This window comes from Protopterus annectens, chromosome 2.part0 (assembly GCF_019279795.1).
Source record: "Protopterus annectens isolate FY-2018-M chromosome 2.part0, PAN1.0, whole genome shotgun sequence".
In the NCBI taxonomy this organism is placed as follows: domain Eukaryota; kingdom Metazoa; phylum Chordata; order Ceratodontiformes; family Protopteridae; genus Protopterus; species Protopterus annectens.
In genome coordinates, this window is record NC_056728.1 from 490,697,805 (window position 1) to 490,722,426 (window position 24,622).

At 40.7% G+C, this 24,622-nt stretch overlaps 1 protein-coding gene across 1 annotated transcript in view; it reads right to left on the reverse strand.

Annotated features, from left to right (window-relative positions):
• Window positions 1–24,622, reverse strand: part of AGTPBP1 (ATP/GTP binding carboxypeptidase 1) — a 2,804,614-nt gene that overhangs the window by 1,875,243 nt on the left and 904,749 nt on the right. The window contains exons 6-7 of the mRNA XM_044060898.1: window positions 12,705–12,731; window positions 4,311–4,325 (exon numbers count right to left, since the gene is read on the reverse strand). Of these exons, the coding sequence (XP_043916833.1) occupies window positions 4,311–4,325; window positions 12,705–12,731 (42 nt within the window). The remainder of the gene's footprint in view (window positions 1–4,310; window positions 4,326–12,704; window positions 12,732–24,622) is intronic.

Sequence of the window (24,622 nt, forward strand, 5' to 3'; positions counted from 1 at the left end):
TCTGGACTGCCATACCAATTATATACATGAATTTTTGAGTCCCTTATTTTCTTTGCCAATGGTTCTAAATATAATGCAAATAAAGGGGAAAGATGATACCCCTGCTTGATTCCTCTGCTCAAGCAGAAATTATCAGAAAGGACACCACCCACTTTCATTTTCACCTCTGATCCCTATACATCTTCCTAATCAACCTTATATTTTTTCGGGAAATGCAAATGCTTCCATTGCCCTGCTCATAAAGTTCCAGCTTACTCTGCCAAATGTTTTCTCGGAATCAAGACCCACCAACAACAATGGTATTTTCTTACTTTCTGCTTCTGTCTGGATCATCATTGTTCTGTTAATGTTGTCAAATGTTTGCCTCCCCTCCACAAAACCACACTGATCCATATCTATCAATTTTGACAATACTTTTGCCATTCTTTTAGCCACTATACACATGAACATTTTATAAAAAGAGTTATGTACTTATCATAACTTGGCATCTGTGCTATCCAGTGTCATTATTCATCACAGATGGGTCTTGGATCCGAGTCGGCAACTTCTCAGACAGATCCAGAGCTTAAGGTCTTCCCCTTTCCATAATCCCTTGCTACCTTCTAACCCTCAGATCGAGTTTGCTAAATTAGTAGAAGACCAAAAACTTCTCACCAATACAAGCCATTTTAGCCTCATCAGAATCCCCAGAAGGAAGGGGGAAGGAGGGCAGGAGTGTGATGAATAATGACACTGGATAGCACAGATACCAAGTTACGACAAGTACATAATTCTTTACCTGATGCTATCCATGTCATTATTCATCACACATGGGTCAGAGTCCCCAGCTACTACTTATCCTGGGAGGCCTCAAGGAAGAATATGCCAGAGCACGGAGGAAACAAAGGAAGCCCTGTTCCTAGACATTTAAGTCCAATTTGTAGAGTGAAATAAATTATGTTGATTAGACCAAGTCGCAGCAACACAAATCAAAATCTCATCAAGGGACAGTCTAGCCAAGAAGGCTGGTGACATACCAATACACTTAGCAGAGTGGGGCTTAAATGATCTGGAGAATTCTAAATGCCTACTAGTACAAATAGAGGAAATACAACTAGCAATCCACCTGGAAATAGTTGCTTAGGAAACTGCCTGGCCCTTTCTCTTTTGAGAGGAGGCCACAAAGAGCTGGTCTGACTTTCTAAACTCCTCAGTCCTTTTTAGATAAAACATTTGTGCCCATGGATGTCTAAACAATGCAAACCCTGCTGCAATGCACCTGACAATCTTCCACCCTCCTTCTTCAAACTATCAGCAGATAGCATTGCCTATCCCATCTCTATTCTTATAAATAGATCCATACAAGAATCTTACGACCCTTCTATCTGGCGTCACACTTACATCATCCCTCTTCACAAAGGTGGCAAAATCACAGACACCACCAATTTTAGGCCCATCACCATCCTTTTCCCCCATCTCTAAAATACTAGAGAAAACCATCCAAGCACAACTCATGACACACCTAACCCAAAACAATCTCCTATCCCCTACCCAACAATGCTTCTGCCCTGGCCACAGTACCATGACTGCCCTGCTGTCCTTTCTAGAAACCATCAACCTGGAAGGTGACTCAGGCAAATTCGTATCTGCACTATTCCAAGATCTGTCAAAGGCCTTTGACACCATCTCTCACACCCTATTCATATCCCAGTTCTCTACCCTACATCTCTCTCCCTCCACCATTGCTGGTTTTCCAATTACCTATCAAATTGCCAACAAGCTGTGCAAAGGAAAACCTCAACCTCCCCATTTCTACCCACACCCACTGGAGTCCCTCAAGGCTCCATTCTTGGCCCTCTACTCTTTAACCTATTCATTAACAACTTTCACCACTCCATCCCGGAATCATCTGTCATCCAATACGCAGACGATTTGACTACCATCTGCTCTGCTCTCTCCCCCTCCAGTCTCCTAGCATAAATGAAATTAGCCTTCTCAACAACTGAATCCAGGATGAAGTCCAACCATCTAGATCTAAATGCAAACAAAACTAAACTAATGATTTTGACACCTACCAAAAACTCCTTTACTGACAAAACCTACTTCACCATACACAGCCTAAACAACTCCACCCTTGAAATTGTTCCCAATACCAAGCTTCTTGGCATCATCATTGATGAACTAAAGTCTGATACTCGCATCCTCTCCGCAATTAAAAAAAACACCAAAAGTTAGGTCTCCTCTATAGACACCATGACTTTCTCACCCCCCCACCAGTCAAACCCTTGCATCCACCTTCCTGCTCCTCTCCCTTATGTAAGGTGACCCTCTGTTCACCAATCTCCAACTTGGCCTATGGATCCAAGCTTGAATGCTGCTACCACAAAATCTGCAAATCTGCAACCAGTTCAAAGAACTCATCCCACCACTGTCACTCCCTCCTCACCCTCAACTGGCTCGAACTACCCACCTAACTCAGTTACCTACAACTCATCATTGCCCACAAGCTAATCTTTAAACCTGCAGACTTGCCCATCTCTAGTCACTTCCTTAAAAACCTACATACCCAACTGCTCACTGAGATTCTTAAAACAAAATCTCCTCCAAGTCTACAAACCACCACGACCACCCAGCCAACTACTAATGCCTTTTTCCTTAGCTAAACAGTGGAGCCCCCCACGCAACCTACCTAACCATATCAAATTCAAATCACAGCTTTTCTCTCATCTATCTTCAATATGGGAATGCCCATGTCACATTCCAACATAAACCCCTATAAACCACTCTTCTTATTACTCTACACTGAAATCCACTCATTAAAATCACAACTACTGCTTCTAGCAGCTGTGTTTTACAAACGTCCTTGCTAAGATCTCTGACAAAATGTCTAGGTTTCCTATAGCACCCTACCTAGCTCCTAAGGGCTAGCAGCCATTGTCTATATGTACTCTATGATCTCATGACCAATTGTTTATTCTTTGCAAATATGTTATATTTTAAACCTTCTGTACATACTATTGTGTGTTTTTGCAACATTTAATCATTGTAATTGTAATTCTTGGATCTTTTCTCCCCGGGCCTCCACTGAAAACGGACTCATTATGGCCCACTGGACTTCCCCGGTCATCAAACTTATCAAATAAGTAAATATATTCTCCTTTGGTAGAATAATTGGGAAAGACCACCGGTAATTGAACTGATTGATTCAGCTTCTGAGGCCACTTTAGGGAGAAATGACGGATTTGTTCCAAGGGACACCTTGTCCTTGTGAAAGATCATGAATGGAGGCTTAATACACAGAGCCTGAAGTTCCAAGACCTTCTTGGCAGAAGTAATGACCAATAAAAAGGCTGTGTTCCAGTAAAGGAAGTGAATATTACACAAACCAGCTGGTTCAAAAGGTTTCTGCATTAGGGACTGCAGCACCAAGGTCAAATCCCATAGTGGGGATGGATCCTTAATAGGAGGTCTAAGAAGAAAAACTCCTTTCAGAAAGCTTTGCACAGTTTGAAAGAAAAGGTAGGCTCATCGTTGATATGGAAATTACAGAAGGCAGCCAACTGGAGCTTAATGGTAGAAAAACTCACCCCATCCTGAAAAAGGGAAGATGAGAAGAGCAAAATGTCGTGAATAGGAGCTGAAAAGGGACCCAGATTCCATTGTTTGGCCCAAACAGAAAACCTTTTCTATTTACTGGAATACACCTGGTTTGTAAATGGCCTTTGTGAAGCCAAAATAATGCTCCTCATTGGAGAAGGAAGCCTGGATTGCAAAAGGATTACTGGAACTGGAGATAAGCAGTTAGACGAAGGGTCCAGAGACTGGGAAGTGAAAGCCCCCAGGGATGGGAAATGAGGTCCAGAATGGGATCCAGTATCCAAGGTGGATACTTCAGATTAGACCTTAGGAAGGACAACCACACCTGAACAGGACAGAAGGGGGCAATGAGGATGAGAGGGGGGCTTCAGGTGATGAGCTTTTTGTAGGACATTGGGTATTAGTGGAATAGGATAAGCATAAAGGAGACGCGGAGGCCAATCTTGAACAAACGAATCCCCGGGGGACTCCTCTGATGGGAGGATCAGGGCAAAGTAATTGCTGCATTTATGGTTGACTGGGGAAGCAAAAAGGTGGAGCATAGTCGACCCCAATGGTCGAAGATTTGCTTTGCCACTGACGGATTCAGGGACCACTCGTGATGGCTCAAGATGGACCTGCTGAGTCTTCGCCCAACACGTTGGAACTTTTGGGCTTATGTGTTGCAAGAAGAAAGCGCCTGGAATACATCACCCATTCCCCCACTTTCTTGGACTCTGCACAGAGAATGAGACTGTGATCCCCCCTTACTTACTGATATACCAGACAACTGCCATGTTGGCTGTCTGAATTGCTATGGTCCTCAGAGGGAGGCACTCCTGAAAGGCTTGCAATGTTAAAAGGACTGCTCTTATATCCAAGAAGTTGAAGTGCAAATTGGTCTCTGCGGGGGACCATGCGGCTTGAACTGCCCTACCCTGAAAATGCCCACCACCCCACCCCAACAAGGAGGTGTCTGTGGTCACTGTGGCCTTGGGCAGTGGGGCACAAAATGGCCTACCTAGAAATAAGTCCAGAGAATGAAGCCACCAAGCAAGATTATTCCTGCACACCCAAGTCAACATTATCGTCATGGACATGGGCTGAGACAGAATGGACTGCACAGGGTCCACTGGAGAATTCACATGTGATACCTGGTGAGAGGCACTGGAGAATCAAGTGAGCAGACAGATGTGCTACATCCAGCAAGAGAGAGACCTGATCTCGAATCAGATGAACCCTGGGGAGAGGCAGTGCTGCAGTCTCTAATACCATGTCCAGCTGGACCCCGATACACACCACGTTTTGGCTAGGAACTAGATTGGACATGGGAAGATTCACCATGATGCCTAGATGCTGAAAAAGATTGAGGACATACCTGGTGGCCAGTGATAGCTGACACCTCATGGGAGCCATGAGAAGCCAACTGTCCAGGTACGGAAAAACCTGGAAACCTTGCAGCTGGAGATGAGCTGCCACCAATGTCATACATTTGGTAAACAAGCAGGGGGCTGTAGTGTGTGCAAAAGCCAGGGCTCTAATCTGGTAATGACTGGCCCCTAACCATAAGCGCAAATGTCTCCTGGAGTGCCTGTCAAGATTTATATGATAGTAAGCGTCCTTCAGATGCACTGAGTACATCCAATCGTTCTTGCGTGAGAGGCAGAATGGACTGAACAGTGACTTCTTAAACAGATTTAGCTCACGGAGATCCAGAATTGGACACAGCTCCCCAGTCTTTTTTGGCACCAAAAAGAAGCAAGAGTAGGTTCTGGACCCTGTTTATCCAGTTGGGAACCCCTGAATGGCTCTTTTTCAAAGGAGGTCTTGCACCTCGAGATAGTACATCTGGTAGAAATTTCCGAATTGGAGAGAAATGGAAGAAGGGAATGGAGTAACCCTGGAAATAATTTTTAGCACCCAGTGAGTTGACCCCTGACGACCTTCAGGACAGTTGGGCAGTGCCTCAGGAGTGCTGGAAGGGTTTCTCCGAGAAGGGTTCCCGAGAGCCCTTGTTCAGCAGACCCCCTATGCCTCTGGGGTGGTGTCTACCACTGAATCTCCTTCCCCTGCCTAAGGAAGAGGATTCCTGGGGAGTGTCCTGCAAGGAAGACTAAGTCCTCCAGAACCAAAGCTTCTTACTTCCCTTCTGGGTGTTAGAAAAGGACTACTGGGAAGTAGAAAACTTGATCCCTACTGTGGAAAGAGTATTGCCTTCCTGCTCACTGCAGGTTAAAGTTTCCTTAACAGATGGTCCACAAAGTAGAGCCGTCAAAGGGGACATTAGTGAGTGACGCCTTGAAGGGTCCCACAAAGCCACACAAGCAAAGCCAAGCATGCCATCCGATAGCAATGCCAATGCCTGCCCCTCAAGAGGTGGCCTCCTCAGTATAGGTGATCAGCCTCATTGAAGCATTAGCTAAAGAAGTAAGATTTGACAGCCTCAGAGAGACTAACTTGAGACACACTGGAGGTAACAACTCTGAGAGGAAAGAGGTAAGTTCCAAAACCAAATCCCAATGAAGCCGAGTAAAGTGAGCCGAATAATTACTTGCTTTCAGGCCAAAGGTAGCTGAGGCAAACATGTGCTTTACAAAATCGTCAACTGCCCATTTGCCCGAAACTCCCTGTTCGGGGGATGGACCGAAAAGCTTTGCTCAGCTACCTCCTTCTTAGTAGCAGCAGCCACCAGGATGGCATTGACAGGGAACCCTTTATTCCAAAAAGATCTATCCTTAGGACTGAGCATCTTATCTGCTTTTTTGGGCACTGGTTCCACAGTCTCCAGCTCCTTACAAGCCCTGCTGGTGATGAGGTCCACAAGCTCATCAATGGGAGGGGGACCAGGAAGAAGATGGGCCTGTCCTGAAGGCCTTCAGGAACACTGCATCCACCACAGATGGGGATGGGGAAGACTATCTGCCTCTCTACTTGATAACTGCCAGGATGACCCAGAAGGGAACCTCCTCAGGTGGAAGTCTGGGGACCTGTCTTCCTCCTCAAAATCCATGTCCTCAGTGATGGACTCTCTGTGGCAGTCCAAGTCCCTCCTCTTACATGTTCTCTTCTGAGGGGAGGACTCAGAAAAGATGGGTACCCCAAGAGGGGCAGTGTCCATCTGAAGGTGCTTGTGGGAGGGGCTGACCCTGGATGGATGAAGAGAACTCCGCACCCAATCCCAAGAAAGGCTGGGAATGACCTAGAGAAGGTGGAGAGGCCACTCCCATACTGGAGAAGGTCCTCTCTACCATCCAGAATGCCGGGGTGGATGAAGGCCCCCCCATTCCCAGCAGCTGGGGCCACCTGGGAATGGAAAAGGGACCCAGACGCAGTACCGAAGCCCCCAGACGATATTGGCCTCGAGCTGTCTAGTGCTGATGCCTCCAAGGGAAGGCAACTGTCCAAAAAAATCCAGACCCGAACCCATCCCCAGGGAACTTGCACCGACCCCTCAGAGATAAGGCACACCCTGGTCCAAGGGCTGTGGAACAAAGCCAGGCAGTGACCCTGACAGTGTCGAGAAGGGGAGATACCCGACACCATCGGCTTCTCACTAGAAATCCCCTGGTCCTGACATTACAAAATTTGTTGGACTGGAAAAGGAGAGTGGAGTCCTGTGGATGGGGATGGTCCTCTAGCCACGTGGGCAGGGGATGGCAGCAAGCCCAAGTCAATTTGGGCCTTGAAGATACTCCTCATCAACCTATCCAAATCCGAGGGAACAAGACTTCTGGAGGATCTGGATGAAGCTGATGTGTGACCAAATCTTGCTGGGGATCTGACCTTGGGTGGCTCACAGCCCTATGTCCCAGAGAAGGGGATCAGCTCAGACAACTCTGATCCAACCTCCTGGAGGACCGGGAAGGAGACCCTTCATTTACAATGGGATCCAACAGAACTGTTAGATCAGACAACCTAGTTGGATCCAAAACTTTGGATGGCATGCCAGATGGATCTAACAAACTGGTAGGATCCAGAGATGGTTTGCCTCTGCTCTGATCTGAAGACCTCTGCTCCATCGAGGCCTTGGATCCGAGAGTCTGATCCAAAGTTCTAGGAAAAGCAGACCTCAAATCGGAAGCCGAAGAGGCTGGACTCAGATCTGCGATCAGAGAGCCTCAGCTTCTTTGGAAGAGAAAGAGAGAACCCCCCCCCCCCCCGATGGAGGATGAGGCCTCTTAGGCTCCTGTGCGGGCATGGAAGAGGTGTCCAAAGGCAGAGGACTACCCTGAGCCAAGCCCTTCAGTAAAAACTTGTTGCGGTGCTCCATGATGGTCCTGGGGTTGAATGCAGTGCAAATGTTGCATTCACCCTCCAGGTGCATTAACCCTAAACAATACAGACACTCCTCGTGAGAGATGGAACATGGTATCTTCCGACTACACAAGGAGCATCTTTTAAATCAAGAAGGCTTTTCAGCCATGCTAAAGGAAGAAACACAGACACGCGCACGCACACAGACACACGCACACAGACACATGCACACAGACACCAGGTGTTAATAACACTCTTCCCCAGAGGAAAGCAAGCATAGAGAGAATTTGTTTTGGAAAGTATTGAAAGAAGGAAAGGGTATGAATCACCAAGCACCAGAAAGGGAAGGAGAAGCCTAACTAAACCAAAAGGTTTAACCAGGAGGGAAGGTAATTCACAAACTATAAATAGAAAGGTTAAAGACAGAAAGGAACCCTAGAAAGAGCAAAACACCCCAGAAAAGGTCACTTACTCGTTAAACTGCTAGCTTGAGCCTGGACCACATCTAAAGCGTTTCAGTGGCAAATGAGATCTGAGGATTAGACAGTAGCAAATGATTGTGGGAAAGGGAGGAGCTTCAGCTCTGGATCTATCTGAGAAGTTGCCAGCTCGGATCCGAAGTCGGATCCTAGACCCATCATTGACGAATAATGACACGGATAGCATCAGCTTCATTGTTTAGTATTGAAATAGTCAGTAACTGAAAAAATGCCAGCACAAAACTCAGTATATATCAGCAACAAAATTACAGCAACACTAAGGTAAAACGTAAGTGTTTTAATACATATTGAACAATTCAATAACCTAGACCGGTTTCAACCTAACATGGCTTTCCTCAGTGAAACAAAAAAAGTACAAACAGGAAATGATGCACAAATGCAGGTTTAAATAAGGTCCATAAACCAATGAGATAATTCCAAAGGATTTTAGGCATGCCCATAATACTGCCTGAAAGAAAAACTGGAAGGAAAAATACAAACTAGAAAATCAAAAATAACAAGTAAAAAATAGATGATCCAAATAGCAAATATGGTAGTAAAACATAAGTATGATAATACATTCAATATTGGATATATTAATAAGTTATAAATGATCATTTAAACCAGGAGAAAATAGTGCCCCTAGCTTGATAATCCAGTATTTCTCTTTTTGGTTGAGAATGGAATGCCATCCCTGTTTATTGGATCTGTCACCCAAAATTCTATCTACAATACAAAATTGAAATCTAGCAGTATGATGTTGTGTGTAGTGCCTGAACAGAGCGCTGGTTTCTCTTTTGGTTCGAATGTCACTACGATCTTCCGACATGCGTAATCTCAACACCCGTGATGTCTGACCCACATAAAATGAACCACATGTGCAAGTCGCAAGATATACCACCCAATCACTATTACAGTTGCCAAAAAATTTCATGTTAAAAATTCTGTCAGTGTTTTTACTGGAAAATTGTTTAGATGTGAATATAAATGGACATGATGAACAATGGCTGCATTGTTAAGTACCCCAAGATAGACACAATCTAAGCACTTATTCAAACATTCATGACACGATAGATGACAATATTTTGAATATTTCCAAAATTGTCTTGACAGAAGATCAAAAGAAAGTGTTAAATAAAGGTTTAAACTTTGTTCCAGGGTTTTTTGTGGATGAATTTCAAAGATGTTAACGATTTTTGTCGTAGAATCAACCTCAAATTATTTTTTGGACCCAGGTCTGATTCTCAAAGATCCACAGAATTCAAATTCCATAAATCCAATTTTGTTCCACCTATGAATCGGAATGTGGCTATCTTTCAGCAAGCTGTACTCAAGGACATACATTTCAAACTAGATCACTTTTCACCTCTGAAACAATCTCTCTACCTCTGAACTACAGGCTTTACAACAGCTCAGGGACAAAAAAAAACATTGTTATTATTCAGGCTGACAAGGGTGGGGCAATAGTAATTATGGATACAGATTATTATCTGAGAGAGGGAAATGGGCAATTAGCCAACCCATCCCACTACATGAAAATGCCTATTGACCCCACCCCAAACTTTAAAAGAGAAATTGACAATTTTCTTGAGTTAGCAGTTTTGGAGGGCATTATATCAGACACAGTTAAATCACAATTAATGGTACGGGACCCACAACAATAGATTCTTTATTTACTACCTAAGATACACAAGTGCCTGAACAAACCACCTGGTAGACCCATTGTGTCTGGTATGGGGTCATTGACGGAACCACTGTCTGAGTTTTTGACTTCATACTTGAGACCACTATTAAATTTGATTCGAGCAAGGATACAAGACACCATCCAGTTCTTATCCATTATAGATAACCAATTAGAACCTGAGTGGTTACTTTGTACATTAGAGGTTAAGGCTTTATACACCAATATACCACAGTGGGCTGGACTTGAGGCCCTCAAGTTTTGCTTAGATAGAGCCAAATTATATCCAGTTGGTTTCAATATGCTTTTGATTTGTATGGCGGAACATGTTTTGAATAAAAATGTTTTCTACTTTCAAGGTGAATGCTATTGGCAGTTGAAGGGTACCGCTATGGGAGCCTCTTTTGCTCCTATATATGCGGACTTATTCATGGGCTACATTGAGGAGCAACTCATTTATGATCCAACAACATCTATCTTGAGGAGCTGGATATTTGGCAACGTTATCTTCATGATTATTGGTTAGTTTGGCGTTCCGATGAATATTTGGCTGAATTTGTGTCATACCTCAGCCATAACAAATGGGGTATTGAATTTACTTCAACTTATCACCAAAATCAAATCAACTTTTTGGATGTAACAGTCATCAGGAACCCAGATGGTACTTTACGAAGCAAAACATTTCGTAAATACCCGCAATACAATACTTTATTACATGCAACTAGTATGCACCCTAGCCACACCATCCGGAACATACCCAAATCCCAGCTCCTCAGGATACGCAGGATTTGTTCTGCAGAAAATGACTTTGAAGAATCACAACAAGATCTAACCAACAGATTCAGAACCAGGGGAGATACAAGGAGCCTGACATTCAGTTGGCACGTCACTTTGCAACCAATTCCACCAGAACTTCCTTTCTCAAATATTGTGATAGAAATACGGATGCACAGGATGGAGGATTACGGTTTATTACTTCCTATGGGCGTAACATCAATTTGATTAGAAATACCATGATGCAACATTGGAACATCCTCACTGCCAATGAGGATATTGCCTCCTTAGTCGGTAACACTTGTCAATATGGTTACCGTAGAGGGAGAACACCAAGTTCATTTTTTTCACATTATAAGAGAATGGGTTCAGGTGGCATTATACATCAACAACTTACGATGACTGGTGACAAACTTTGGGGTACTTATCAATGCGGCCATTGTTCATCATGTCCATTTATATTCACATCTAAACAATTTTCCAGTAAAAACACTGACAGGATTTTTAACATGAAATTTTTTGGCAACTGTAATAGTGATTGGGTGGTATATCTTGCGACTTGCATATGTGGCTCATTTTATGTGGGTCAGACATCACGGGCGTTGAGATTACGCATGTCGGAACATCATAGTGACATTCGAACCAAAAGAGAAACCAACGCTCTGTTCAGGCACTACACACAACATCATACTGCTACATTTCAATTTTGTATTGTAGATAGAATTTTGGGTGACAGATCCAATAAACAGGGATGGCATTCCATTCTCAACCAAAAAGAGAAATACTGGATTATCAAGCTAGGGGCACTATTTTCTCCTGGTTTAAATGATCATTTATAACTTATTAATATATCCATTACTGAATGTATTATCATACTTATGTTTTATTATCATATTTGCTATTTGGATCATCTATTTTTTACTTATTTTGTATTTTCTAGTTTGCATTTTTCCTTCCAGTTTTTCTTTCAGGCAGTATTATGGGCATGCCTAAAATCCTTTGGAAGCACCTCATTGGTCTATGGACCTTATTTAAACCTGCATTTGTGCATCATTTCCTGTTTGTACTTTTTTTTTGTTCCACTGAGGAAAGCCATGTTAGGCTGAAACCGGTCTGGGTTATTGAATTGTTCGATATGTATTAAAATACTTAAGTTTTACCTTAGTGTTGCTGCAGTTCTGTTGCTGATGTAGACTGAGTTTTGTGCTGGCATTTTTTCAGTTACTGATAAGTTTGTTTTGCCTTGCACTTGGATCCTACTTGCAGGGCTTTTCTCTTTTTCCAGTTTAGTATTGAAATGGGCCTGTATGAAGCTGGATCAGATGGATCTTTACCCTCTTTAGGTATTACAGCTACCACTGCTTTCTTCCAGGATGTTGATACTACTCCTCCTCTTAAAATACTGTTAAGCAAAACCCCCCATTTCTTTCAGTTTTTTTCCTCCTAGCTTCCAAACTTTCACAGGAATACCATCTATTCCTGGGGACTTTCCTGTAGATAGGTTATACATCAATTTTAAATCATCTCCTATCCTACCCTTTAGTAATTGACCCTCATCTACCTCTAAACTTGGCATATTTAATTCTTCCATAAACATTTCCATTTGTATCTTTTCTTGATTTCCATATTTCTCTGCTTTACACAGTCTTTCATACAATTGCTGATATATTTCTAATAACTCTACAGGATCTCTTTTTACCTTCCTTGTTATAGGCTCTCTAAGCTTAGTGACAGCCCTTCCTGCTTTCTGTTGCCTGAATCATTAGGCTAAAAGTTTTTGTGCTCTAGTGTTATCAAAAAACAGTTCCTTAAAAGCATTCTTTCTAAACTCTTGTATATTTACCAAGGTAATCCCTAATTTTCTTAGTATTCTTGAGTTGATAGTCATCTTTTTCTGGGAGATTTCCCCCTATCCCACAATACTTCAGCTTTGTCACCCCCCTCTAAATAATTCTCGGTACTTCACAACCACAGCTCCCCTTCTTTTACTTACATCCTATTTTTAAACTCCACCTTAACTTTATCCCACTCCCCAGCTATATTTTCCTAAGTAATTTCTTCATCTTTCAGGCTGCTCCTGTTAGGGGTCGCAACAGTGGATCATCTGTTTCCATTTTTCCTGTCCTCTGCATCTTGCATTGTCACACTAACCACCTGCATGTCCTCTCTTCTCACCACATCCATAAACCTTATCTTACACCTTTCCTCTTTTCCTCTTACCTGGGAGCTCCATCTTTAGCATCCTTCTCACAATATACCCAGCATCCCTCTTAAGCACATATCCAAACCAATGCAATCTCACCTCTCTGGCTTTGTCTCCAAACCTTCCAACCGGAGCTGACCCTCTAATACACTAATTTCTAATCCTGTCTGTCCTCATCACACCCAATGCAAATCTTAACATCTTTAATTCTGCCACCTCCAGCTCTGACTCCAGTCTTTTTGACAGTGCCACCGTCTCCAACCCATATAACACAGCTGTCCTTCCTACCATCTTGTAGACATTCCCTTTCACTTCTATTGGTATCCATCTATCAAAAATCAATCCTGACACTCTTTTCTACCCACTCCATTATGCCCGCACTCTCTTCTTCACCTCTCTTCCACACTCACCATTACTCTGAACTGTTGATCCCAAGTATTTAAACTCATCCACCTTTGCCAACTCTACTCCCTGCATCCTCACCATTCCCCTCTGTCCTCCCCCTCATTTACGCATATATATTTTGTCTTAATCCTGCTGACATTCATTTCTCTCCTCTCTAGAGCATATAGCCACCTCTCAATGGTCTCCTCAGCCTGTTCCCTACTCTCACTACAAATCACAATGTCATCTGCAAACATCATGGTCCATGGGGACTGTCTGATCTTGTCAGTCAACCCTGTCCATCACCACTGCAAATAAGAAAGGGCTCAGAGCTGATCCTTGATGTAATCCCACGATCACCTTGAACGTATCTGTCACTTTTGCCACAGACCTTACCAGTGCTGCATTTCCCTCGTACATATCCTGTACATTCTTACATATTTCTCTGCCACTTTCAACTTTCTTATACACTAACAACTCCTTTCTAGGCACCTAGTCATATGCTTTCTCCAACTCCAAAAAGACACAATGCAACCCCTTCTGACCTTCTCTATACTTCTCCATCAACACGGGAGTCTCTGGTGGTCTAGTAGTTAGGGTTCAGCACTCTCACCACTGCAGCCTGGGTTCAGTTCCCAGTCATGGAAGCTTCAATGCATTTTCAGGGGTATCGGGTGCAGAGTTGTCAGAATATGGGCTAAATTCTTGGCTAAGCTTGTAAGGGCCTCAGGACCAGTTGCCTAGTAACTTCCTATGATCCTGTGAACACCCTCAGAGCAAACATCGCATCTGTAGTGCTCTTTCCTGGCATGAAACAATACTGCTGCTCACTAATTATCACCTCACTTCTTAACCTAGCTTCCACTACTCTTTCCCATAACTTCATGCTGTGGCTGATCAATTTTATTCCTCTATAGTTACTACAGCTCTGCACATCACCCTTATTCTTAAAAATCGGTACCAATACACTTCTCCACTCCTCAAGCATCCTCTTACTTTTCAAGATTTCATTAAACAACCTGGTTAAAAACCCCACTGCCATCTCTCCTAAACACCTCCATGTTTCCACAAGTTTGTCATCTGGACCAACAGCCTTTCCATTCTTCATCCTCTTCATAGCAGTCCTTACTTCCCCCTTGCTAATCCACTGCACTTCCTGATTCACTATTCTCACATCATCCAACCTTCTCTATCTCTCATTCACTTCATTCATCAGCCCCTCAAAGTACTTTTACCATCTGCTCAACACACACTCCTTGCTTGTATGCTTCCCTTGCTATCCGTAATCATCCTAACCTGCTGTACATTTCTTCCAACTCAGTCCCTCTGTCTAACCAATTGGTATAGGTTCTTTTCTCCCTCCTTAGTGTCCAAACTTTAATACAACTCGCCATACACCTTAGCCTTCACCACCTCCCTCTTCACCATACTCCTCATCTCCTTGTACTCCTGTCCACTTTCTTCATCTCTCTGAATAGCTCCTGAATAATCTCCATTACCCATTCCTTAAATTCCTCTCTTTTCAACAGATGGGTTAGTGACAGTCTCATTTTTATTTCTTTACCCTGTGTTTTTATTTAAGTTATTATTGGAGCATAATCTGAAACAGTTATTGGGTGTTTATCAAGACCTTCAATTAAAAGCACATGTTCCTGTGAAATGTAAATTCTGTCTAGCCTAGCCCAGTTTTTATATCTTAAGGAATAATATGCAAATTCACTCCCTACTCAGATTACTGAATTTGCATCTTCCATGCCAAATATTTTCATAAATGTCTTCAAAAAATGTACCCTTCTTTGTTATGCTTTCCCTTCTGTGCGCCCTTGACACATCTTGACTGGTGCAAATCAAATTTAGTCCGCACCTATAAGTAATATTCCTTGCTGAAAACTGATCATTTCTCCCAGAATTTTCTTAAGTTCCATTAAAGCAGTTTTAGGTGGAATATAAATACATGCCAGTAGCCCCTTAGCATTACAAATCTGCCAGTATTACTGTATTACTATTGGAGCTCCTCTTGCAATTAATATATGTACTCCTCTGTTCCTTTGATCCAGATATTCCGCTGAATAACCATCCTGAAAACCTTTCGTTATCAAATTCACATGTTCAGTTGTTTCCAAGTGTGTCTCCTGGTAACATAGCTATTTGCATTCTACATTTTTAATATAGTTCACTATTCCTTCTTTTTGTATTTATCTGTGAGACCACTGACATTTAAAGACATTACAGAAAGCATCATTGCATTAAAATTATTATTCCCACCTTTTATGTACAACACCTTTTTGTTACATATCTAGTTCTAGCTTTTGTGTTGAATCCATACACTGTTTGGCAGGTTGAACTTTTATATAGCCTATGTCATGTCTTACAAAACTTTTTGTTTTATTGAAAGCCCCCAAACAAAAAAACACAATAGTCCCCTAAACCTCCAAAACCTATTAACTTAATACTAACACACAAAACTATGTACATCTTCAAATATTAAAGTTTCACCCTTCCAATAGGAACAAGTGTCCCTAATGGGCCGCCATACTGACAGACTTCAGTTAACCTAAAAGAAAGGTTATCCATGCTAAGATGCATAGTGGAGCCTGTGCTTCTACTAAGTTCCAACTGGTTTTGTCTCATCTTTATTGCTCTCAGAGATGGGAAAACCCCTGAATGCTTTCAGAGAACATTATCTCCTAGCCAGTTTCTCTCTTATTTTATTCCTCAACCAATCACTATCCACCAGACTGCAACTAATGTCTCTCGATCAGATAGTCTCAGTGCAGACACTAGAACCAGACAGTCAATCTCTCTCTATTGGATTGCTTCCATGGAGACATGAGGGCGAGATACAGCATTGCTACTAAGCATACATTCATTTTCTATAAAAAAAAGGACAATATTCAATATTATATACATTGAATATACAAATATGAATTGAATATATAAATAATACTTTTCATTTACTTGCTTTCTCTTAAAACTTGCTACAAAATCAGGCTAAGGTCTTTAATCCAGTCATTCACCAATGCAAGAATGTCTTGGTCTTTTAACTAGGCTCTTTTTCACTGCAGTGCCTACATTTCTTAAAACTGATTGCAGTGCCTACATTTCTTAAAAGAGAAAAGGGAGAAATAAAGGAAAAAAGAACTGTAGCACCTATTTACAATCCCCATTACACTTAAAATAACTGAGAAAACTTTACTTCATAGCATGCAAAGAAAACCATATGCCACAAAAACAGAATTAATAAGGAAAAAAGTTAAAGTTTACATACAGTTAACTTTCTCCTCTCCCCCCCACATACATTTTTCCAAACATTAAAGACAAAGCAGGGTACAAACTTTAGAATCCCTCACAAATCCAACAAATTTGGAAAAAGTCCAACATTTACAGATTTTCTTGTTCTGTCATATTTCACAAATACAATTATTGCATAGTAATACCACATTAAGTTACTGGTTTTATTACTGTTCCTCTCCATCTCCCAAATCTTGTTTCTGCTTCAATTCCAATGTACTCTCAACACTTCTAGTCAGCTCTTGTGCTCCCTTCCTTCTCTCCAACATTTTCTGTTGAAACAGTGGAAAAGGTTTCACAGGTACAGTCTCCCTGTGGTCTTTATTACCAGAAGAACAAGAAGCAGAATCTCCTTCTGTTTTACAGCTCACTTTTTGTTGCACAAACTTTTGTATTTTCTCCGCATGTATTTCATCAAAAAAATGATTTTGTCCCTCCAGGGAAGAATACATTGGAGACCACTGGGGACAGCAGTTTGAGTCTCACACCGGTGTCCTCACATTCCCTGAATAATGAAAGAATTTACTCCTCTTCTGCCTGGTGTACGAGTAATTATTCTCCACAAACATTCTGCTGTCTCCCACTTTTAGTATTTTGTTCTTCTGCCACAGTTTTGTTAGAATCAACTCTTTCTGCTGGTAGAATTGTGTCTTTACTACTAAAGGTCTAGGTTGCTTTCTCATAGCCAGGTTTGCAGCATACACACTATGTGCTCTTTCAACTAACTGCTGCTGTGGAATACCAGTCCAGCTGCTCATTTGCGCTTTCATGAAATTAATGCAGTCAGTTCATTCCAGCTTCTCAGGCATAGCTGAAAATCTTAGGTTTTCCCTATGTGCTCTGTCCTCTAATTCTATTATTTTTTGAAACATCTCAATCTGAGCACTCTCATATTCAGCCAGCCTTTTCTGCATTTCAGCCTTTGATTTTTGCAGATTTATCAACTCATCTGAATATCTGTTTAAGGCTTCTTCCATTTTTTCCCAGCCCTTTGTTGTTTGTACTGATATACTCCATCAGGGTTTCATTTCTTTTAAGAACACGAAATGTTGAGAAAAACACCTTTATCACAACAATAGCAAAGTTTCAGGTTACTACCCTTCTTCAATACTAATACAAAAATGCAAAAACCCAATTGAATTTAAATAAGAGTCCACATTGTCACATGACATGCAGCCCAAAAGTCATATGACCAACATACAATATATAAATGTCAAAATAAAAACTGCATAAGAAATTCTATGCAAGTAAAACATATTAAAATGCATAACATAAAACCAAAACATTGTGCACATATAATCAAATACTAAATAGACAAACACACAAAAATCTAGCAACATAACCTAGTTTGTTGCAGTTTAACAAGAACCGGTTTGAGTGTAACAGCGGAATTCAGACCTGGTGGATGGTCAGCTGCTAACCTTAGTATCCATTTGTATTCTTTAATCTCCATCAAATTATTGACATCTCCACCTCTCAAGTATGTAAAGAGAATATCTATGACACTAAACTTAAAACTGTGATTAGAGCCATGTACACTAATGTGCTTATACAAGGCATTCTTTTCATTTGTTCTCCTGATTTCCAATTTATGTTCAATTATACGTTCTTTTAACTTTCTGGTTGTCTTCCCCACATAAAAGGAGGTACATGCAACACAGGTTGCTAAATAAATCACGTTACTGCTGACACAAGTAGCTGAAAGATTAAACTTATAAACTTTATCAAATGTCGGATGAAGAAAAATATTACTATTAGTGCTTATAATGTCAATACAACATGTACAATTCATGCAACAGAAAGTATCACATCTAAGGGAGGACCGATGGATATATCCATAGTTTCATAGGTTGGTACTGGGCTATCTGCCCGAAGGCATACATTAGCCCAGCCACGTTGTGCGGTATTCACCGCCCCTTTAGTAGTTCCCTAGACCCTTGTACTAGCAGCTAGTACCCTTGGCCCCTATCTAGTAGTGCTGTTGGTGTGATCCCTGGTGTGAACTTTCTGTTACCCATCCACTCATCAAGGTTCCTCTTGAAGAGTGATAGTGAGGGGCTCTGTCTTATGCAGATCGGGACTCTGTTCCATAGTAAGGGAAGTCTCTGCAAAGGGAATCTATCCCTCCAGCATGTTCTATTCATTGTTGTGTAGAGGTTTATATCCCTAGAGTGTGTAGCTCGAGTAGATTTGGTTTTGCTAAGATGGAGCATGTTCAACAATTCTGGGTTGGACATGGCTCTGTACATTAGACAGAGATTGCCTCTGAGAAAGTGGTATGCAACAGAGAACAGTCTTAGCTTTTTCAATCTTTCTGCATAGGGCAACTGTTTGAGGCCAGTAATCCTCTTGGTTAGGTACCTTTGTGGTCTCTCCAGCTTCTGGAGATGTCTAGCCAGGTACATTCCAACTGGTGCATTGTACTCAATAATGGGTCTGATGAGGGAAGAGTAGAGGGGCACCATTACATCCTTAGATCTTGATGCGAACCCTTTTGTGATCAGATGGGTCACATAGGATTTTCTAACCACTTTGGCAACATGGTTATCAAAGGAAAGCTGATTATCTACTTGGGTCCCTAGATCCCTTATTTCTTCTTCAGATTTCAGGGATTACCTCCTATGTTGTAGTTTGCGGGTACTCTGTTTTTTCCAAAAGGGATTACTACGCATTAAAGTCCTTGTAACATAATTTACTTTTTAGTGTTCTCATATTCCTATATGAAAAATAGGGTCTGTCATCCAAGACTGACCTAACATCTGCAGATGCCATCAAAACAACCCAATTTTTTTCAATGATCCACTTGACCAAATGCGTCCCAACGTTAAAAGTAGTGACACATCGAATTTTAGAATCCTTAATTGTATTCTTACTTAAAGCGGAAGATTCATCTACTGATAAAAAAATTGGCTTAAGCCCTGTACACCTATCAGATACGGTGCTAGCTTTTAAATCTAGCAGCAAATTAGTATCATAACCACTGTTCAAAAAAATCTTTCATCATTTCATCCAACTATGAAAGAAAACATGAGTTATCAGTATTCAATCTGCTAGTCCTGCTAAACTGAGCTTTTATTATTCCCTTACAGACATGAGGGGCATGCATGCTGGTGCTATGTATATATCTACCAGCATATACTTCCTTCTTGTGGACACTAGTGTGAATCAACCCTTCTTTTAAAGTAATTTTAACATCCAGAAAGGTCATGGAACTATCTGAAAAATCCATCTTAAACTTCAAAAAACTAGTAGTATTATTTAAGTAATCCAAATAATCAACTAATTCGGAAGGAGACCCTTTCCAAATCAAAAAACAATCTACAAAACGTTGGTAAAAGCATAAATTGTTCATATAATTAGTATTGCTACAAATGTATGTCATCTCCCACTGATGTAAAACCAAATTAGCATAAGTAAGGTTGCTGATGTGCCCATGGCTACACCAGTAAGCTGCAAGTAAAGTTGCCTATTAAACAAAAAAACGTTATTAGTTAAAACTATATCCAAAAGATAACAAATATTCTCTATATGCCTTGCTGAAAGGGAAGCTTGCACAGTCAAAAGGTCTCTAATAGATTCGATATCAAAATCATTTGGTATGACCGTAAATAAGGATGAGATGTATAAGGTTACAAATAAAAAATCCCCTTGCTGTAATGAAGTGGTGTTCAAACTATCAAACCAATGTTTTAGTTTACTAATAAAATCAGTAGTATCTTTCAAGACATTTTGACACTAAACAAAAAAGGTTGCAACTGTTTCTGTAAATAAACCGAAATAGGCTCAGTTAGCCAGCCATTACCCGACACTATGGGTCTTCATGGGTGGATCACATAAAGACTTATGTATTTTTGGTAGACCATAAAGTTGTGGATGACTGGACAGGGTACAGTGAAAAAGTGAAAAAGATCCAAACCAATATCACCATTGATCTGTAGATCATAAATTATCATATTCACTGAGCTAATGCATGTTTTAACATCAACAGATGTGATACGTTTAAACGCACACCCATCAACAAGAATGGTATTCATAGATGAAAGATATTTCTCACGATCTATAAGTACCACTACACCCCCTTTATCAGCTTGCTTAATGACTCTACTGCTATCAGCCTGTAAGGCTTTCAATGCCATAAATTCATCATACGTTAAATTATAGCATTTTAAATTTGTAGAGTCAGAATATAGACGTCTCAGTTCCATTTCACACAAGTCATGATAAGCAGTAAGAACAGGAATACTGACGGGTATAAATGTACTATGCCTTTTACAGCCTAATTGAACCAAAGCAGAATCATTAAATAAAACTTTTAAATTTACATTCCTAACTAATTGTTTAAGGTCAGTCAGGGCAGCAACTAAGTCGTCACTAGTCATAGGAATAAAGCTAAGCCCCTTTTGGAGCAAAGAATAATGGGAAGCTTCCAAAATAAAGCTAGACAAATTCAAAGTACCTTTAATTATCTTCGGCTCATTTTCCCTTGCCCTAAAGGGCTATCATTTTTACGCTTAGTTGAGGGCATGGTTTGCCTTGTTAAAGATCGACTTCTCTGTACAGTTCGCTTTTGTATCTTCTCAGGTTGGTCCAACTGGAAGAGCTTCTGTAAAAGATTCAAAGTTAGTTGGTGAGTTTTCTTAGCACTATTAGAATGTCCATTATCATTTTCGTTCCGTTTGCCATCATCATTAACGCTCATATCCTCACTTACATCATCTGTCTTCAGTGTAGTTGGAGAGGGCGTGGCCTCAAAGGATTAGACAAGTTAGTTGTTTCCGGCTCTTGGAGGGATGTATGAACGGTTGTCGGCACCAGAAAAAACATCCAGAGTATTCAAAGAGGCTTTATTAGAATAAGCCTTATTGGTATTATTAAAAGAAGAGTCAGTTTTCGGCCAAGAAAAGATATGGCCTCTCTGGAAATCTGCCATATCTCGCATCAGTTTACGTTTCTTAGTAGCTTCAAGCCGGTCATCAAGGGCATGCAACCTGTCCAACATCTGCTGATATATGTTAAGCATGTTTGTAAAACAAGGCATAGCCATAATATCACCTTCCATGACCATGATTTCATCTTTTAGTTGTTTTTCATTGGTAGAAAAATAATCATTCATAAGAGCCATATAGTCTAGGCTCAATTTAATATTTAATTGTTGCCAGCGTTTTAGCAAATCAGGATAGGTGTTCCCATACGAGGGCATTTTCAAAATTCTCAAGCCTTGTGGGACAATACCTCTATCCAAATACACCAGAAAACTAAAACGCTGCCATTGTAGGCACTTAAAAGCACCAACCTTTCTCTCAAGTAGTTGAAGTTTCTTATTGAAGTCCACTGTAGTCTCTGTTACCAAAATACAGGTGTTATCAGTGTCCGTATGGGATACAGAAACAAAATGCAATAATGGATTTGTCTCATTGGCAGGAAAAGACCTGAGGGAATCTGTAGCTTCCATAAGGATGAACGGGCTGCAGAAAGACTCTCGCAAAATTCCCAACAGAGCAGCAGAGTGCAAAAGTAAATAAATCCAAAATGCTGCAATATAATAACAAATAAGAACACAAAAGGTCGAGAAAAACACCTTTATGACAACAATAGCAAAGCTTTTGGGTTACTACCCTTCTTCAATACTAATACAAAAATTCAAGAACTCAATTGAATTTAAATAAGAGTCCACATAGTCTCCGTGCAACAAACTAGGTTATGTTGCTAGATTTTTGTGCGTTTGTCTATTTAGTATTTGGTTATATGTGCACAATGTTTTGGTTTTATATTATTATGCATTTTAATGTTTTACTTGCATAGAATTCCTTATGCACAGTTTTCATTTTGACATTTATATATTGTATGTTGGTCATATGACTTTTGGGCTGCATGTCATGTGACTATGTGGACTCGTATTTAAATTCGATTGGGTTTTTGAATTTTTGTATTAGTACTGAAGAAGGGTAGTAACCTGAAAGCTTTGCTATTGTTGTCATTAAAGGTGTTTTTCTCGACATTTCGTGTTCTTATTTGTTATTATATTGCAACATTTTGGATTTATTTTCATTTATTTTAACCAGGTCTGTGTACAGTTGTCTTGTATCTTCCTGTAGGTTACTGGAAGTCATGTCTGGAGGTTGCATTGCTTTTTGCTTAACTGCTGCAGAACTTTCCCCAGTCAGTGTTTCTTCCTCACTTTTTATACAGATTTTTTTCCAGGTGCTCTGTATTTCTTTCTCCTGGTATCCAGGCAGTACACTTACTAGCCAGTTATTGAAATTTCCCATAAACACAAAAGTCTACTGGCCTTCTCTACTGAGTTTCTGTTTTCATACTGGGATAGCTACTCAATGTGCAACCATCCTGGAAGTACACAGTCCAAATGTCTTCTTGTCCTAATCTCACTCTTCTTTTTCTCTCTAGTTATTTGCACCCAATACCTTGGTTCCTTTGACAGTTTTCTCAAGTAAATTCCAGCTCCCTCATGCCTATTCTCTGCACTCCTACTTGTAGTCATCCATATCAGCAAAATCTCCTTTCTCCATTCCTATGTTGGCTTAGTTCTTAGAATACTTTCTTCTACTTTATGAATATAATATTCTGTATGGCTGTTCTTAAGGATCTGCATCCAAAATCCACTAACTACTTATTTCCTGAATTCCCTCCTTGCTTCATCACCATCCCTTTCCATTCTGAATTACAACATTCTGCTTGTGTTATGTACATGAACCTTGTGTAGGTTTAAAATATCCCTTGAAATCAGCTAATGCTAAACCACATTGTTCTAATTGAAGGGTCAACTTATCCCACTTAACTCTTGCCCTCTTCACCTCCCAGATAAATTCCTTCAACTCCCTATTATAGTCTACAACTTCTCCTCTGATTAATAAAAATATGCCTAGCCTCTATATAAAATTAAGGGGACTAAAAATATTTTCACTGCTTGTATCTTACTATCCCCTTTCCATAAAGTTCTTCCAGTTTCACAGTTATTGTATTATCTTTTCATTAGTCTCTTCCCACATATCTTTAGCTGCAAATGCCTTTTTATTCATACTCCTATATACTTCATCTTATCATGTCCCCATAAACATGGGTATTGCTGAACAAATTCATGTTTGGGTACACAATTTACGACTACAGCCTTTGTTTTATCTTCATTAATTTTATATATCGAAAAGCTGATTTTCTTACAAGTTTTCTAAATTTCTTCTTCTCTGGCAGCCAAACAGTATATTTACTAACCAGCAACTGAGTTTTACACTCAAGCTGGCATAATTACTAGCTCTTATTTCTCTCTCTCTTTTTTTTTTTTTTTTTTATTTACACAGAGAGCCAAAGTTAAACTGTTGGTCAGTGTGCAGCCATCTTGGAATTCCTACAGGAAAAGAATTTTGACCAAAAGTAACAAGAGTAATTCCCAGAATGTTAGAACTCTTGTCAATGAAATAAACAAATTCAGGAGATTAATAAAATTCCACCAAGGCCAAGTTTGATGCTAAAATAGCTACCCAAGCCAAAGACAATCACAAGGCGTTTTTAATTTTGTTCAAAATCTCTAATACACAATGCAGAAAGTGCTGTTTGTGAGCGTTACCTCCACTGAGGCTGACAATACAGCAAACCTACTGGCTGATGCATTTAGCTCTAACTTTACCCTCTCTCTCCTATGTGTCTCCCACCCTCAAAATATACCTGAAATTGGCTCACCTCCAGCTATCAAAGATGACCAAGTCCTAAAAGTGCTATCAAAAGCTAAAAATACTGCATCAATGGGTCCTGACAATATCCCGGGATGCATCTTAAAAAGCAAGAAGCATGATTTAGCCACATCCCTAACACTATTCAGTCTCCACCTCCATACAGATTTTGTACCAAGCAAATAGAGAACAGCTACAGTCATTATCCTGAAAAAGGGAGAATCTTCCACAGATCCTGGCAACTACAGACCCATACATCTGACTAGCCTCATATGCAAAGCCATGGAAAGATTCGTCATCAAACTTGTCAGTAAGGACA